The sequence below is a fragment of the Lissotriton helveticus genome, chromosome 2_1, assembly GCF_964261635.1.
Source record: "Lissotriton helveticus chromosome 2_1, aLisHel1.1, whole genome shotgun sequence".
NCBI classification, from domain to species: Eukaryota; Metazoa; Chordata; class Amphibia; order Caudata; family Salamandridae; genus Lissotriton; species Lissotriton helveticus.
Window position 1 is genome coordinate 1795285829 of NC_136059.1, and position 16590 is coordinate 1795302418.

At 41.8% G+C, this 16590-nt stretch overlaps 1 protein-coding gene across 17 annotated transcripts in view; it reads right to left on the bottom strand.

Moving 5' to 3' along the window:
* Positions 1-16590, bottom strand: part of CAMK2D (calcium/calmodulin dependent protein kinase II delta) — an 805387-nt gene that overhangs the window by 14830 nt on the left and 773967 nt on the right. For all 17 annotated transcript variants that reach the window (XM_078676756.1, XM_078676751.1, XM_078676753.1 and 14 more), the window contains one exon: positions 7602-7696. In XM_078676756.1, the coding sequence (XP_078532882.1) occupies positions 7602-7696 (95 nt within the window). The remainder of the gene's footprint in view (positions 1-7601; positions 7697-16590) is intronic.

The window sequence follows — 16590 nt, forward strand, 5'->3', positions numbered from 1 at the left end:
CAATGTCTAAGCTTGCACCTTTTAGCTCGTAAAATTAAGTTCACTCAACGCACCTCCCTCCATAAAGTATTTATGGACCTCTCCAGAGCTTTTGATAGGGTAAATAGATACAAATTGTGATGTATTTTAACTACAATGGGTCTTAAGGGGGCTTGGTGACATTCCTGAGATCCCTACATTTGGACTTGGTTGCCTCTGAGATACAGGGAGGGAGGGATGTGGACCGCTCTCTTTTCAGTAAAGCAGGATGTCCGACAGGGTGGTGTGCTGGCACCAACCTTGTTTTTGCAAGATATAAATGGCCTTGAAACCACCCTTTTGAACATTGGGATAGATGTACCAGTGGTAAACAAAACAATCCATTCCCATGCTTCTGTATGGAAATGATGCTGTGTTGCTTGTCAGGATAGTCAATGGCCTTAATTCACTGCGTCACACTTTGGTTTCCTTCATGAAAAAGACATGGAAACTAATTTGTCTAAATCCTTAATTATGGATTGTGGCTCCAAAAACACAAATCTTGTTGTATGAGCATATGTTGGTTTGATGTTCCATAGGTCTTGCACATGGGCACCATGTGTTACCAAAAAGAAAAATAGACTTTTGCAAGCAGTTGATATGAACTTCTACCTTATTTCTACCTTATTTCATATATAGGTAAAAAGCCCATACAACCTATAATTGAGATCTACAATAGGAAATGCATACCCATTTTATCTTATGGAGTAAGGTACGGGGTTACAGTGATCTGGGTTGTATCCAAACAGTAGAAAACAGATTGCCAGTGCATATTGATGATTCCCTTGGCAACAGCACACTCTCCTGCCCACCAAGAATTTGGAATGGACTATGTTAAGGATTTGATCAAACTCACCTCCCCCCTTGCTATTGCGCTCATTTTGCTCTAAAAAAGCAGGCTAGCCTAAACCGAGAGATACTTTTAAGACTGCTTTTCTTGCTCTTATGAGACACGAAATCTCTGGCTTAAATATGTCAGGGACACAACTGCGGCTCTTGTCTGCACATTTATTTTTGAGAGTCCCACCGACGTATGCAAGAAGGACAATAGGTGGATCTGGGATCGTTTTTCATCAGATAGAAGGACCCAAAGGAAGGACAGAGAACTTATGAAGCCCTCTGTTAGGTAATACTGCCTTGTACAAACCACGCTGGGGTTAGCATCTTATTTAACTTGGTCCAGGACTCCTGGGAGCATATGTTTGTTGTCCCAGTTTAGAATGGGCTCCATCAGATGGGTTTTATGCTTCCCACAATGTAAATTTGGCTCCTTTACTGTATGTATTTTCCTTGCTGATGGCTACAGTCGGTAGCTGACTGACCGAAATCTTCTTTGCCGAATCATTTTCATTTTTCATTCACTTTCTTTTCTAGTTCTATGCTAATGGACTCGCTCTTTAATGGACTTTAAAACTGAACCCTTTCCCCTTTGTTTTAGGATTTTAGCTGTTAGACAACAAACTTACATTCTGACTTAATGGTGGTGGGATTCTGTAATTCTGTAAACTCATTATGATAACCATTCGATAAAGCCCGCTTAAATGTTTAGTGCTTCCGATGCTATTCTTTATTTCTACAACATGGTTTTAAGAGTGGTGCGCCTAAATCTGATCTCTTATTTGTGAGTTGGCTGTCAATTAATGGTCCTCATTGGAGAGCTAGCGAGGTGATTTGGCAACCCTAATTTCCACTCCTCCTATCGGTGGAGAAAGATTTGTCAGAGGATCATTGCCTTTGTGGTAAATGGAGATGCTGTAGATTGTTTTATCGTAAAGGGCCCAGTACAATTAGAGTAGTAAGCAGAATAAGCACAGAATAATATACATATTACCACGCTTGCACTGCAACAATCTCAAAATTTAAGTTCTGTCACTTTACTCTCCAGCTAGTGTATCTAAAAACAATTTTCATCTATAGCTCAGCAGATGAAAAATCAAGTAATTGAAATGGAGGCTAGATTTGTATAGCAATAAAAACACATGATGTATTTGTGTTGAGCACTTAAGAATTTACTGATCCTCAACATTCGCTTAGTTCAAGGCGACAGTGATTTTTACAAAGAGCGTATTCTGTTCCTGGTTTCACACTTTAATTATTTTATGCACCGCGATAGATTGGCACATCAGATATGCTAAGTTGGAAATCCAGCATGAAATGTTGCATGAAAATGACAAAGGTAAATGTTCCTCATGTACCCCATTCAGCTCCCAATTATTCTTCAGACTCTCTGCTATGGCATCACGTTCATCAGTTTAATGCTACATGATTGCTAGCCTTTTTAATTTAAATTTTTAACACTTCATTTTACACACAATTGCTCAAAATTATTACAATTAGTCCTTCAAATTGGTGTTCTAGACCTGAATATAAAGTGTATGAGCTTGCTACACAGTCAAGGTATTCAGAAACAAAAAAAAGATCATAAATAATGATTCCATATCTGTCTATTCGCAAAAGAGCAGGGTACCCTGGGTATTTCACAAGTATACAGAACACACTACCACACCACAGACACTCCATATCTAACTTCAAATGTATTTTTCTAGCACACTGTTTAGGCATAGGATTAGCACAGTGCCATCTACATCAGCTACCTGTGTCTGGAATGGTAAAAGGATTTGTCATTTTTTTGCTTGGCGTGGATGGCACTGTGTTATTCATATGCTTAAAAACCTTCCTAGAAAAACAAACAATTGCAAAGAGCACATTTGAAGTGTCAGTATTGTTGAGTGTTCCATATCAAGGAGATGCTCTCCACTTAAAACTGACATTTGAAGAAAACAGCTTTTTCAGCTAGCTACCCCCAAAATGAGCATGGCATGTATAAAAACCTTTATCATTTCAATGTGCAACATGTCCCTTTTTTGCACACTCTGGTCTCTGGTTAAATTTACAAATTCTTTGTCCTAGTGGCTAATAACATCACCAGAACTCCTTGAGGTCAATATCGGACTGGAGTGCACCATTACCAGCTATGTATTGTCTGTGGATATGTGTATTCCATAGCAGTGAAATTAGAGTTGGGGTGGGAGCTCACATTTATTATTACAGTGCAAAGGACAAATTCCAGTTTATTACCACAGTGAAAAAAACTAGCATGAGAAATGCACTGTTACTGACTACTTCTACTTCACACATGGAAGGAATACTCCTAATAGTCAAAAGGACTCTTCAATGTGTTTTAACTTATTGCACAAATAGAACCCTTTGCTTCCTGGTTTTTGCTTTATGGTTCATTAATACAAAGCCTCTCTTATTAGGATGAGTACTCTAAAGGAAATGTTGTAAGCTCGGACTGCACTACAGTCAGTGGTTCCAGTGTAAACATGTGCAAACCCGTTTGCAAAGTTTAACAATATGAAGCTACATACAATGCTCCCAGAATATTCCCAGAATACTCTAATTAGATGAAAATATCTGCAGAAGCTTGAAAGCAAGATTGATGAGCGTTTGCTTTCACAATAATATGTTGGCAAAAAACTGCAACTAGGAACAAAATATTTTGCTAAACTCCTGTAAAACAGTGGTTAACATTTCTTTGTCACTGGATTCAAGATAGCCTGGCTGGCTGATGAGGGTTATGAAACCGAAACAGGGTCCCAGGATGCTTGTTTCCAGTCCAGGGAAGACATGGCTTGGCAGTTCGGGCTGGAATGTTCCCATGAGGCCCAGGGTCATGCTGATTTGCATATGGCCATGTCTGAATTAGGATAGTGGAGAGAGCTAAAAAATGATGGATTAAACCCAGATCAATTGACTGGGGGTGAGTGTTTGATTTGCTCAAGCGCTCCATCCATCATCCCCTTTGGTATCGCTTTGCTCGCCCTAAGTTGGCAGGGTATGCCCAGACATGGATCCCTTGCTCACTTTGCCACTGGATTCAAGATAGCCTGGCTGATGAGGGTTATGACCCCGAAACCGGTCCCAGGATGCTTGTTTCTGGTCCAGGGAAGACATGGTTTGGCAGTACGGGCTGGACTGTTCCCATGAGGCACAGGGTCAGACTGATTTGCATATGGCCATGTCTGAACGGGGGTGGTGGAGTGAGCTAAAGAATGATGGATTAAACCCAGATCAATTGACTGGGGGCGAGTTTTTTATTTGCTCAAGAGCTCCGTCCATCATCCCCTTTGGTATAACATTTCTTTAAAACATAATTTAGTAGAATGTGCTGATGCATGCTAGGATTTCTAAAAAATATCATAATGGAAAATCAGTACGATCAGTTTCAACAAGATAATAGGAAACCAGAAAATAACTAGCACTGGCAAAGCCAATAGGTCTGATATTGGTGGTGAACCTTTTGGTTTTGTCAGTGTATTGCTTTTCGATATGGTTTTTGTAAATCTTTGGGGGAGCTGTCATGCCCTCACAATTATAACAAACATTGGTCTCAAAAAGCTCACATTGCCACAGTATTACCTGGCACTGAACAATACTGCATTGTGTGACAATATGCTCCTTGTGAAAGAGTGGAAGCCAATCGATGGTTTGACAGAGAAGGAGAAAGCCATAATTTCAATAAAAACAAAAAGGTCTTGGTAAACTTCAGACCTCATTAGGGGCCCAATTCTTAAAGAAAGTATCAAAATTGCACCCATGATGTATGTCTTTGCATTAATGCAGACTTACAGCTTTCATTAATTAAAAATAATTTACAGAAGTAGGCAAGGAAATTGTACTCCTCGAAAATATTTGTTTAACTGCTTTTTAGCACAAGCAAATATGCAGATGTAGATTGGTTCATGCGAAAATCTGCTGAGCGTTCACAAGTTCACTTTCCCTTCAACCCCTTTTTTCCCAACTCTGAAACAAGTTTTACTTCTGCCATTGTCAGGAGTAAATTTCCAACCTTTCTCAGTATGGGAAAAGATTAGAGAAAAGCTGGTGAAAAACACTAAAACATGGAATTTAGTAGGTTTCCACAGACTCAGAAGGGCATTACAGCCCTGGAACTATTGCTTAACGCAAGCTCCAGCCCAAGTATGCAGATCTATGGAAAGGTGGCAAAATAAGGAAATTGCTAGAATTAAAACCCTACTATAGTATGAGCCCTGGGATAATCTGAAAGGCTAATATCAGAGCTTTGATATAATGGGATTGCTGCCATCATTTGTTGCTGCACTACGTGGCATTTTTTTTTACTGGACAAATAGATTAATGAAGCAACCTGTTCAATGGACAAGTAGACATTTTGTTAAATACCACACACCTGTCGATATATATTGATTACCAAAATATTGTCATCCTCTACTCACAAAATACAAATATTGCTGTTATAAATATCTAAAATACCCCTATTTTTCGACTACAAAGATATACAAAATATTGTCATTACAATTATTTATATTACTTAAATATCGAAAATAACATCGAAATTAGGACTCAGCAACATTAATATATGCAAATTAACTAATAATATACATTACATAATTTCAAATGTCTTAAACCACTAACATTTTTGTTGCCTAAAGTGCGAAGGGTATGCCCAGACGTGGGTCTCCTACTCGCTATGCCACTGGATTCAAGCTAGCCTGGCTGATTAGGGATGATACCACAAAATTGTTCCCAGGATACTTGTTTCTGGCCCAAAGAGAACCTGGCCTGGCAGTTCGGGGCTAGACTGTTCCCATGAGGAACTTGGTCAAGACTGATTTGAATATGTCTGGGTCCAAACTGGAATGGCACAACAAGCAAAAAACTGTGGATTTACTACAGATCTGTGACTAGGAGTGAATGTTTGATTTGTTCAGCATTCCGTCCATCATCGGTTCTTTTTGCATTAAATCACTAAATAACCTAAAGTATTTCACAAAATGTATTTAATACATACACACAAAATAAAATAATTTTTAAATAAATTAAAATGACATGATATCATTACAACCACATTTAATATGAAAATAAAATTCAACCAACTAATACAAATCTTTTAAAATAATGTATAATTAAAACATTGCTTTTAGCTAAATACATGTAAATAAATATACTCTCTAAAATAAATACACATAAACACATACACCAATTAGCATCCACCATATAAGGATTAAACTGAGAAAAGAAATACAAGCACCAAAAAAAATAACCAAATAAATTAAACTACAACTAACAAACTAACCAATATCTTTGCTGCTCCTAAAAGACAACAAGAAGTAAATATTCGACATAATATAACTACTATGCTTTGCGAGGAACCTTTCCTCATGTACGATAACACTAAGAACCACAGGAGAGTAATTACTTTCGCTACAGAAAATAACCTATAAAGATTAACACAAAACAAGATGTTGATGGCACATTAAAATCATGCTCTCCACCATTCACACAGATTTATACCATACAGGTTGAATACCACAATACAAATCGACCCTTAGTGTTCTCACTTCAAAAGCAAAGTGCTACATACTATGAACCACCAAATCAAATAAATCAAACTCAAAACTAACAGCTACTACCACCAAAAAATGATCATTGATTTCAAACAAGAAATGCTAAGCACATCACTCCTGCCTCCCGATGTTGAATGTGGGAGGGCTCCAAAGCTGGTAGAACTTGAGCCGGGAGAGATGACCACACGGTAATAAGTAGATGGATGACTGACAACAAATGTCACGTACTGGGTTGCTACTTACATTTAGGTTTGTCACTGTGTCTATGGGTTAGATGACAGGGTAGACTATGGAGGACCCTCTGAGTGTGAACAGTTGCAAATACCCTACCAACTTTTTTTAAGTTAAGGCGCCTGTCAGTGTAGATCATATTGATGCAGATGACCCAGATAGGAAACAATATTTGAATTACAATGGCCTTAGATTGCGTTTGTTATATAACTATTTTATGAGCATTGTTCACTTGCATTGGCATGTTTTTGATACTTCAATTGAGAAATGTCACCTCCTCGCCCCCTAAAAAAGGTAATAAAGCAGGTGGCTATCAGCGGCGAAAGGAGTCACCAAAACGTTCGATGTGAGAAGATGTCTACAATCCAGCCTCTAAATGTAAGTAGTACACACTACAGCAAAGCTCCATATTTTCTGGCCGTATTTGGATCTAGGTAGTTGATAGCGGAAGCATGCACCAGTTAACTGGACAAACGAATCTGAATGACCAGAATGAGATACAAAGAGAAATCCCTACAAACCTATCAAGAAAATTAGAAGTTGTAGTGGGGCATAATTGTAAATAGATATTCCCTGCATATAAACTTTGTAGACTTGGCTAAAATATTCCATGGTCTCCCATGCCAAAGATGGTCCATAAGCAAACTTCCCCCCCTAAGCGAGCATAACTGACTCTAAACTAGTTTCACTTCTGTTTTCCTTTCATACTTATCTGCAGTTTTTTTTCTTTGCCCTTATTCAAGGTTTCAATAAGATACGTACTTACAGAAGTAATAAATAAGAACATATGTACAGCCTCCAAATATATTTACATGCCCCTGGTTCGCACATCTTGCTTCAGCTTGCAATAAACAGAGCAAATCAATTTGTCTGAACAGGACTCATTGACTGGCAAACTGCAATAAGGACAATGTCTGTTCTCCTCCAGTTGGTAGCGAGGCAGCATGGATTGTGAAAACTTACCATTTTCAAAGTAGAACCTGTGAAAGTCCATTCCTTCCACTAAATTGCCCAAAGCTTCAGGCTCGAAGGAAGTAAGCCCGGGGTCACAGATTTTTCTGAAGAGAGGAGAGAAAAAATGCCCAATGAATCGAGCTAATTTGCTTTATTCATCAACACAACAGTCAAATTCTATTATGTTGCTACAGTCAAAAGTAGTAGCAATGCATTTTCATTTAAAATAATGCAATAGGTCTTAAATGTGAACCCCACTCAAAGCGTTTCTTACCAAAAATCTCGAATTTCGTTGAGTACACTGCATCCCAAAATGCGATGCAGTGCACGCAATGAAATTAGTTTTATTTATTTAAATGTTTACTTACCTGTAAAACTCCGTAATCCATACATTACTACGCCCCCCACCCTGCCCCTCCCCCTCCCCACGTCACCACCCTGCATTTACTCCCACTGCCGGCCGTGGCTGATCTATACTAATGCATAGGAGGGAGGAGACAACAAACTTTGTAACATATCCATGCAGGAACAGACTGGCCCCAGTCGCCCATTTTCATTATAGCCTTAAGGGCTAACCCCTTCCTGGAGAAGGTCTAGCTCACTGAAGTAGGTCTAGCTCACTGAATGCTAGCTCCTGTCTCACAAAGTCATGTGCACCCCAACTAGAAGCATACGTTATTACTTTCTTCCTAGGATAACGATGATAAAAAGAGGTTGATTAAGCTGAGCCGCTCTTCCCACCTGTCACCCATATAAACAAATGCAAATCCGCCATCTCAACAAAGCTTATGCAAAAAATACAATGAACTTTAGTTCAAGGCTTCTTGTGCATCCGAAGAGCCTAATGAGAGTGATTAGTATCCCATTGTACTGCCAGCCTACGGACAGGGCTGGCAAAACACAGAGCGACCTATGACAAGGAACGCTAGTGTGCAGGGCTGCACAAATAAATACAAATGTACCCTCTTGGGAAAATTTGATTAAACGGAACAATGAAGGTAGAGAAAAACATTGATCCAACACAGGCAGCCCATGTCTTTTGAGCAACAGGGTTAAAAGTTTTGTTTTACCCATTTTACCATGTCGACACTGTGGTGTGCAGAGTACGACATGTGGAGAAGCATATGACATGCATTTTAAAAACCTGCTGGAACTGCGCCCTGTCCATAGTGAGAGGAAGATGGTGGCCGTCCAGTCCCTCGGTGGACAGAAACAATGTGCGTTGGGTCTCCTCTTTTCAATAGGTTTGCGAATAACCATGGGGCAATTGATCAGCCCACTTCTGCCGTTGGCTAACTTTACTGTGAGTGACAGCATACTGGTTTTTTTTTTGTTTTTTTTTTTAATAGAAGCAGCACATACGCCCACAAAGCAATTCAGTTCAGGGACTACTATGGCAATGTGTGCTTTTCTTAGACCAAAAAAGTATTTATGCTTTTAGACAAAAATATTTATACAGTGACAGGGGCCCTGTAGTTGTACCATCAATAAAGTTTTACAAAACCGACATCAGAATAAAACAAGCATTGACTGAGTCAAAAGGCTGGCAGGCAACCAAGACCTACAGGCTTTGCCAATGTAGGCAGTCTGCACTGCTCAGAGTTCGCTACTTCGTCTATTCATTTTTCACACAGCATCTTAAAAGACAGCTCCATTACTCATATGTAGGTGTGCTTTCCAACAATACCACGTTTTGTTCCATTTAGCATAACAAATCTATCAATCTTGATTCCCTAAGTAGCAACATTATGTCAGGTAACAACATCGTTTATTTGCACGCTTTCATGGCCAAAACGTTCAATTTGCCAAGCTGTGAAAGGTCTTTTAAAAAAGAAATCTTACACTCCTTCTAAAAGCGCTTCATTTGGGATAAACTTATTTTTTTTTTAATAAAGTGCATCCAAGGTCTGCAACTCTATACCACCAGTTACATATTTTTAATAAAATATTTAAAACTTAGTGAATCAAGGTTCTTGATTTGTGGTGCGCGAAACCCTGGGGGTTCGGTCCCTGAGGCCTACCCGGGGGGAGGGGTTAGTGACTGGAACATTAAGTCATTTTAGCAGATTAATAATGGATGTACAAAGACAGCAAAACGTAAACATTTAAAATGTAAAGGAATTAGAAATCAGAGGCTAAACATTAAGTTGCTATCCTGAACTTGATTAGTAGGAGCAGAACAAGTATAGCAAACTGAAGCTTGTGCTGATGATTGTCAGCCTCAGATGGAGTGCTGGCATGCACAACAAAAAGAGAACAAGCGTTAGGGACAAAAAAGCCAAAACTGATATGCTAGAGTCTACCACACCGCTTAGTCTTTTTGGAACGAAACCAAATATTGAAAAAATCCCAACCTTTCCATTAAAATTTAACTTTAGATTTTTGTATATTTTTTTGTTTGTAACTTCAAGGTTCGGTGTTTACTTGTTTCTGTATTTTTCTGTATTATGTTGAGGTTCAAATCATAGGGATTTCTTAGGCAGTGCTCCCCCGATTCCAGTAGTGATTCAGTGGGGGTCCACAGAAATCAAAATGTTAAGTTCCGCTGAACTAAACTGATGTAATACCTGAAATATCATACCAGTATATATTGGAAGTAGCTTATTTTCTTCCTCGTGACCTCTAACTTTATATAATGTGAAATCCTACATTATTTTGAAATCCCCTATCCTATTTTATTTTTAACTCTCCCGCATGCGATCTGACCTTTTGTGAAGCACAAAGTTGATGATTGGTCCTGCGACTTCTAATAAACAAATACCTCGTACAAATACTACGGAAAATGACTTGGCTCAGCTGCTCTAGGACTCTCAGATATAAACAGACAACTTCGGACAGACAGTCCTGGGTTCCATCACACAGCAAAGCCAGGCTTTCCAGCTTCCTCTCAACCCCATCCAAGGAGGCTAAAGGAAAGTGCAGCGCACTCCTAAAAGATGCAGGCCCAGTTCATTGTGCTGCATCACAAAAAAACATTTTTGGGTGGTTTTCATGCAAAATGTTAGCGGATCTTTCATCGAACAGTTATGCATAGCACCTCCTAAACATATAAGAATACACAGGGGATAAAGTGATGCAAGCCGAGGCAAGTTTGGATCCCCCTCTGTAAGGCTGGTAGGCGTGGGGCAGAGTCAGCTACACATCTTCATAGGGCATGGTGCCCAAGAGGGAACCAGTCACATGCACATTTCACCACTCACGGAGTAGTCGATACGGATGGAGGTACTGTCACGTGCAGTGGCGTTTGTGAAAGAGCGGGTCAGAGCTGATACAATTACTGACAACTATCACTTTCATATTCATTTCATGGCATTTATTTCATCAAAAATGTCATGATTCAAGTGGGCCATAAATAATTATTTTGATCAAACCTAAAATCTTAAGAAAAATCTTTGATGCAAGTGAGTGGATATTTAAAAGACAATATAGAAATATATAAAGAGAGACACTTTCCTTTTTTTGCTGGGTATTTCTCGTTAAAGGAGGTGCCATCAGTAGCATTAGTGCTTCGTTTTAATTTTGTTTTACTAATTGTGGTTTCTCTTAATTTTAGATTTTTATGTAACTCTCATACGTTTTCATAAACTTTTAAAACACTTTTAAAACTTGGTTCTGTTAATTTGCACCTCATTTTTTGATGGTTGTACTGGGCATATGGGGATTAGAGTAGAACTTACCCCAGCAGTTTCCTTTGCCGTTTTGCCAGTTCTTCGTCTTCCTGGACCACCGCGGCACTATTGTGCTGTTTGTGTGGCGGGAAGGAAGACAGTGGTTTCCTTTTCCTTTTAGCCGCCATTTCGTGAAGACCACACAGGGAGGTTGGCGGTCTAGCTGTTTGGATATTACTGCCAGAACCCGTGCTTCTCTCCCATCAGGTAAGATGTAATGTATAGTGCGCAACACCAGCAAGGAACTGTGCGCCATCAATAAGCATGCGAAGTCATTTCAACATGCTTGCACGCATCTAAACCCAGCAGACCTTCTAGAGGGCTAGAGTATCTTGCTCCACTTGTGGGTTTTTATTGAAGGCCCAAGATTGGGTACATTCGGACTTTGTACAATCTTCTACCAGTAACGTTCTTATTCATAGGATTAAGGAAAATAAGGTGCATGCGGTCCTTATCAATGCACGCTCACTTCCAAAGCATAAATATGAAAAAGCAGAGCTTCTGGATACTTATCTTGAGCTCTTATTTATTACAGAAATGTGGGCTGACCCGTCAGTAGTTCCAGACTACTGTATTGCCTCCATGGCCGGCTTCTTTGCGTATAGATGTGATAGACTTTAGATAAGAGGGGGAGGCCTGTATCTTATATACCAAAATACTTTAGTGGTAAAAGGAGAGATGGTCCCCTCAACAGCATGCGAGGCACACCGTTTTAATATAATGCTTTCAAGCCATCAACCATTTAAGGGGATCCTTCTTTATCACCTGCCTGGCCCTAGGGGAGATTTTCTATCAATGGTGGGAAATCTACTTGAACCCGCTGCAGGGGAACCGAGGTTCACTATTTTAGGGGATTTTAATTTTCATTTAGAAGCCATAGATAAGGACTCCATATCCCTAATCACTGAGTTAGATTCTATAGGACTCTCTCTCAAAATTAGCAGCTCAACTCATATGGTCGTACATATCCTAGAGAGCGTACTTACTAACAATGAGCAGATTACGGTAAAGGAGGTCCTTCCTCTGACTTGATCTGATCACCATGCAGTACTATTTGAGATTTGTATTCTGCATCCCACTTCTTCATACACTAGGCCAGATCCCCTAAACAATTTAGATCTTGGAGTGGTTTAGAGCATGCTCTTCTTAGATAGCATTTATCCAATACGCAGCCAGAACTTTCCTTAGACCCAAAGAAAGGCCACTACAAATTATACCGAATGGCTTCAAAACACCTTTGCTAAATTAGTTCCTCACAAAACAGCTTCCTAAAACAGAAAAACTCCCTCAGCCCCTTGGTTTTCAGAGGCTCTGAGGCTAGAGAAACAACGGTGCAGGAAACAAGAGAGGCATTCGCGCCTAGAGTATGACAGCCAGAAGAAATCTATTTATAAGCTAGCATTGGCGAACTATAAACGCCTCTTGATAAAAGAAAAGAGAAGTTATTATACAAGGAAAATAGAAACCACACAAGACTACTAAACAATTGTTTCGGGTAGTGTTTAAAGGGGAGGTGCCTTCAAGTAGATATGTTAATGTAGCAACTCAAGCATTTTGTGACTCCATAGCCTTAAGCTTTCAGGCTAAAGTGGATCAAATTTACTCTAATTTTAATGCCCCTGCCGCTGTTACGAGTCAGTGGATCTGAATAGCAAGGTGTTAGATAGCTTCTCCTTTAGGGAATTTGGGCCAGTTTCTTCAGAACAACTAACTGATCTGGTGAGCATTGCTAAATCTGGCTCACCATTTTATCCGTGTCCCCCGTCTGTTCTGAAACTGACATCAGACATAAGTATTAATCTGGAAAAATATCTTTAACTATTTTCAGCTCAGGCATCTAACCCTCCCAATGAAAAAAGGCCTCTATTCTCCCATTGCTAAAAAAAACTTAACTTGGACCCAGAGGACACCAATAAATATCGACCAAGTGCGAGTCTCCCGTTACTTGCTAAACTTGCTGAGAAAGTTATGAACGATCAATTTGCCCAATACATCTATGAAAATAAGCTGTTGGAGGAAACCTTTAGTTTTAGAAAAGGCCATAATACGGAGACAGCACTTATCAAAGCTACTGATGAGATTAGGTTTGTTTTAGACAGAGGAGGAGCGGCTGTCCTTGTGCTACTGGATTTATCAGCAAGGTTGATCATGGGCTGCTGATCAACTGTGTCTCTGCGCTAGGCATTGGGAATAAGGCAAAATCCTGGTAGACTTCGTTCTTATCGAAAAGCATTCAATTGAGTCAGCTTGGGCGGTTTTGCCTCCCCAGTTTTTTCACTCCTGTGTGGTGTTCCACAGGGGTCTTCTATTAGCCCTTCACTGTTTAACATTTATGTTACCGACTTAGCACGGTTGATTAAATCTTTTTGGTTAGCTCTCACTTCATTTGCAGATGACACCCAATTAGTGCTCTCCGTTCATAAGAATGGGTACACTGTTTGGGCCCGGCTGTTCCTGATCTTCTTGAGAACTCTGGACAGGAGTGGTATGGGTGGAAATGCACATAACAGGCCTGAGCTCCACTCTAGACGGAATGCATCTCCGAGCGAGAGCTGCCTTGGAAACTCCAGCACACAAAACTGCTGGCATTACGCGTTCTCAGCGGTGGCGAACAGATCTAAGCAAGGCTCTCCCCAATCGTGAAAGAGACCTTGCACCACCTCTGGATTGGGGCGTCATTCGTAATCTACTTGGCATCTTCGGCTAAGTTTGTCCACCCTGGTATTCAGAGCCCGTCAGGTGTTGAACCACAAGGGATATGCCATGCAGTTTCAGCCATGTCCAGAGGCACAGGGCCTCTTGACAAAGGATCCATGACCCCAGCCGCCCTTCTTGTCGCAGTACCTCATGGTGGTGTGCCTGAACACCTGGACATCCCTTCTCTTGATGGGGGATAGAAAGGCTTTCAATGCCAGCCAGATCACTCGGAGCTCCAATAGATTGATGTGGAGTCCAGATTCCACCAGAAGCAGAGGCCTCTTATCTCCACCTCTCCCAGATGGCCGCTCCATCCCAAGAGTGACACATTTTTCACTACTGTCCGATCTGGTTGAAGAAGGGAGAGAGTTCTGCCACTGACCCAACTGTACTTTGTTAACCACCATTGCAGATCTTTTGCAGTACCCTCCAAAATCTGTACCATGTCAAAGAGATTCCCCTGATGCTTCGCCCACTGGACCTTAAAGTTACACTGGAACCTAAGGTCCCACTGGAGAGCCTGCATATGCCGGCGGGCATGTGACACAAGCAGGATGCAGGAGGCCCACCAGCCTCAGAGTCAGTCTAACCAAAACCCAGGATAGAGGATGAAACAATGGAATCATAGCCTGAATAGGCTGGACTCACCATTTGGGAGGATAAGCCAGAAACTGCACCTTGTCCAGAACAGCTCTGATGGGAGGGAGCATATTAGAGGGCATAAGGAGCGAGTTTGGCACATTGATAGTGAAATCCAGCAAGTGCAGGAGATCTGCCATAGTCTGGAGGTGGGAGACTATTGCCTAGGTTGAGCCCACCTTTAACAGCCAGTCATCAAGCTAAGCAAAGTCTGGCACCCTTGATCTCTGCAGATAAGTTGCGACCACCGCCATCACCTTGGTGAGCACCCGAGGGGCGCTGGTAAGGCCAAAAGGGAGCATGGCATACAAAGCGCTCCTGGCTCATTGTGAACCACCAGTAACGCCTGTGGGCAGGCAGGAGGAGAATGCGTTAGTATGCATCCTGAAAATCCAGTGCTATCATCCAGTCTCCCGTAGTGGTGGACAGACAGAACTTGAGCGAGTGTGAGCCTTTTGAATTTCTCCTTTTTCAGGAAGGAATTGAGATGGCACAGGTCTAGGATAGTACAAAGGCCTCAGTCATTCTAGGGCACCAGAAAGTAGCAGGAATAATAACCACAAACTACTTCTGGCATCAACACCCTCTCTACAGCTCCCTTGGCCAAGAGAGCTGCCACTTTCTAGTGGAGTAAAGAGAGATGGTTCTCCATCAGTCTATCGCAAGTGGGTGGCATGGGAGGAGGTTTAGTCATGAAGGGGAGGGAGTAGGCCGGTCTGACAATCTGGAAAACCCAGCGGTCAGATGCTATCTACCTCCAGTGGTGCAGGTGATTGCATATCCTGTCTCCCACTGATTGCCAATGATGGTCTGAGGACAAACTTAAGTGGTTTGGAGGCAGAGGCTGCTGGGAGGGGAGGGGGGTGGGCTGGCCTGACTTCTGGCTGCCCAACTCATGGGGTCTGTGGATGCTGCTTCCTCGTCTTCACAGATGCTGGAAAGCCTGCGTACTGTGGTGGCTGGGTGGTTAAAGATGCAGATGGAAGCCCCTTCCATGACCATGAAAGAATTGAAAGGCGGAATGGGGTTGACAAAAGGCCATGATAAAGCCTAAGGACCTGCCCGTAGCTCTGCAATCCTTTAAGCACTCCAGCACCGAGTCCACCTTGTCTCTTAAAAGAAGGGAGCAATCAAAGGGCATTTCCATGAGGAAAGTGGCGCTGTGATGCCAACAGCAAATAAACTGTTCTGCCTAGCGAGCCGGTTGTGTCCAGCCCACAGTAGACTGTAAACTTAACTGCACCTCTCCAGTCTTCCATAACTTGTGAGAGTATAGCCAGGCCTCCTCCGGGACCATAGGAAGCCCCTGCACAACCAAATACCAAAGTGAATGGGAGTAGCTCCCCAAAAGGAAAGCAGTATTTACAGACCTCAGTGCTAGGCTGGCGGAAGACAACATTTTCTTGCGTAAGGTGTCCACCTTTTTGGATCCTCTATCCAATGGGGTGGTAGGGAATGCACCAGGATTTACACGGATGTGGAAGCTTGAACCACCAAGCACCCCGGGGTGGGGTGTTAGGTGAGTGGCTTGATGGTGGCGGTCAATTGTCCTGTTCACAGGACTTGGACCTATCCCAAGCATGACGGCTGTATGTTTTTCATTAAGCAGTTCCAAGGGAGTAATTCCAGGTTGAAGCACTGCTGTCAAGACTGCCACAGAAGGCAGGCTAAGGTCCAGAACCTCGGCCACCACCCACACCACTATTGCAAATGAGGCTCCCTACTAAGCAGCCATGGTGCCAGTGCCTCTGAAGGTATCCAGTCCACTGGCATTTACCAGATACTCACATCAGTCCATATGGGGGTTTAACCCCTTCCACGCTGGTGACTAGCTCAGCTCGTCATCAGGTACACCTCTCGTACGCTGATGATGAGCTAGGCTCGTCATGAACCGCGGGATTCCGCGATTCTCATGCGCACAGCGGGAAAACCCGCAGCGCGCATGGTGTTAAAGGCTGGTATTCTTCAGGGTCCGGTGGCCCCTCCCAATCTCA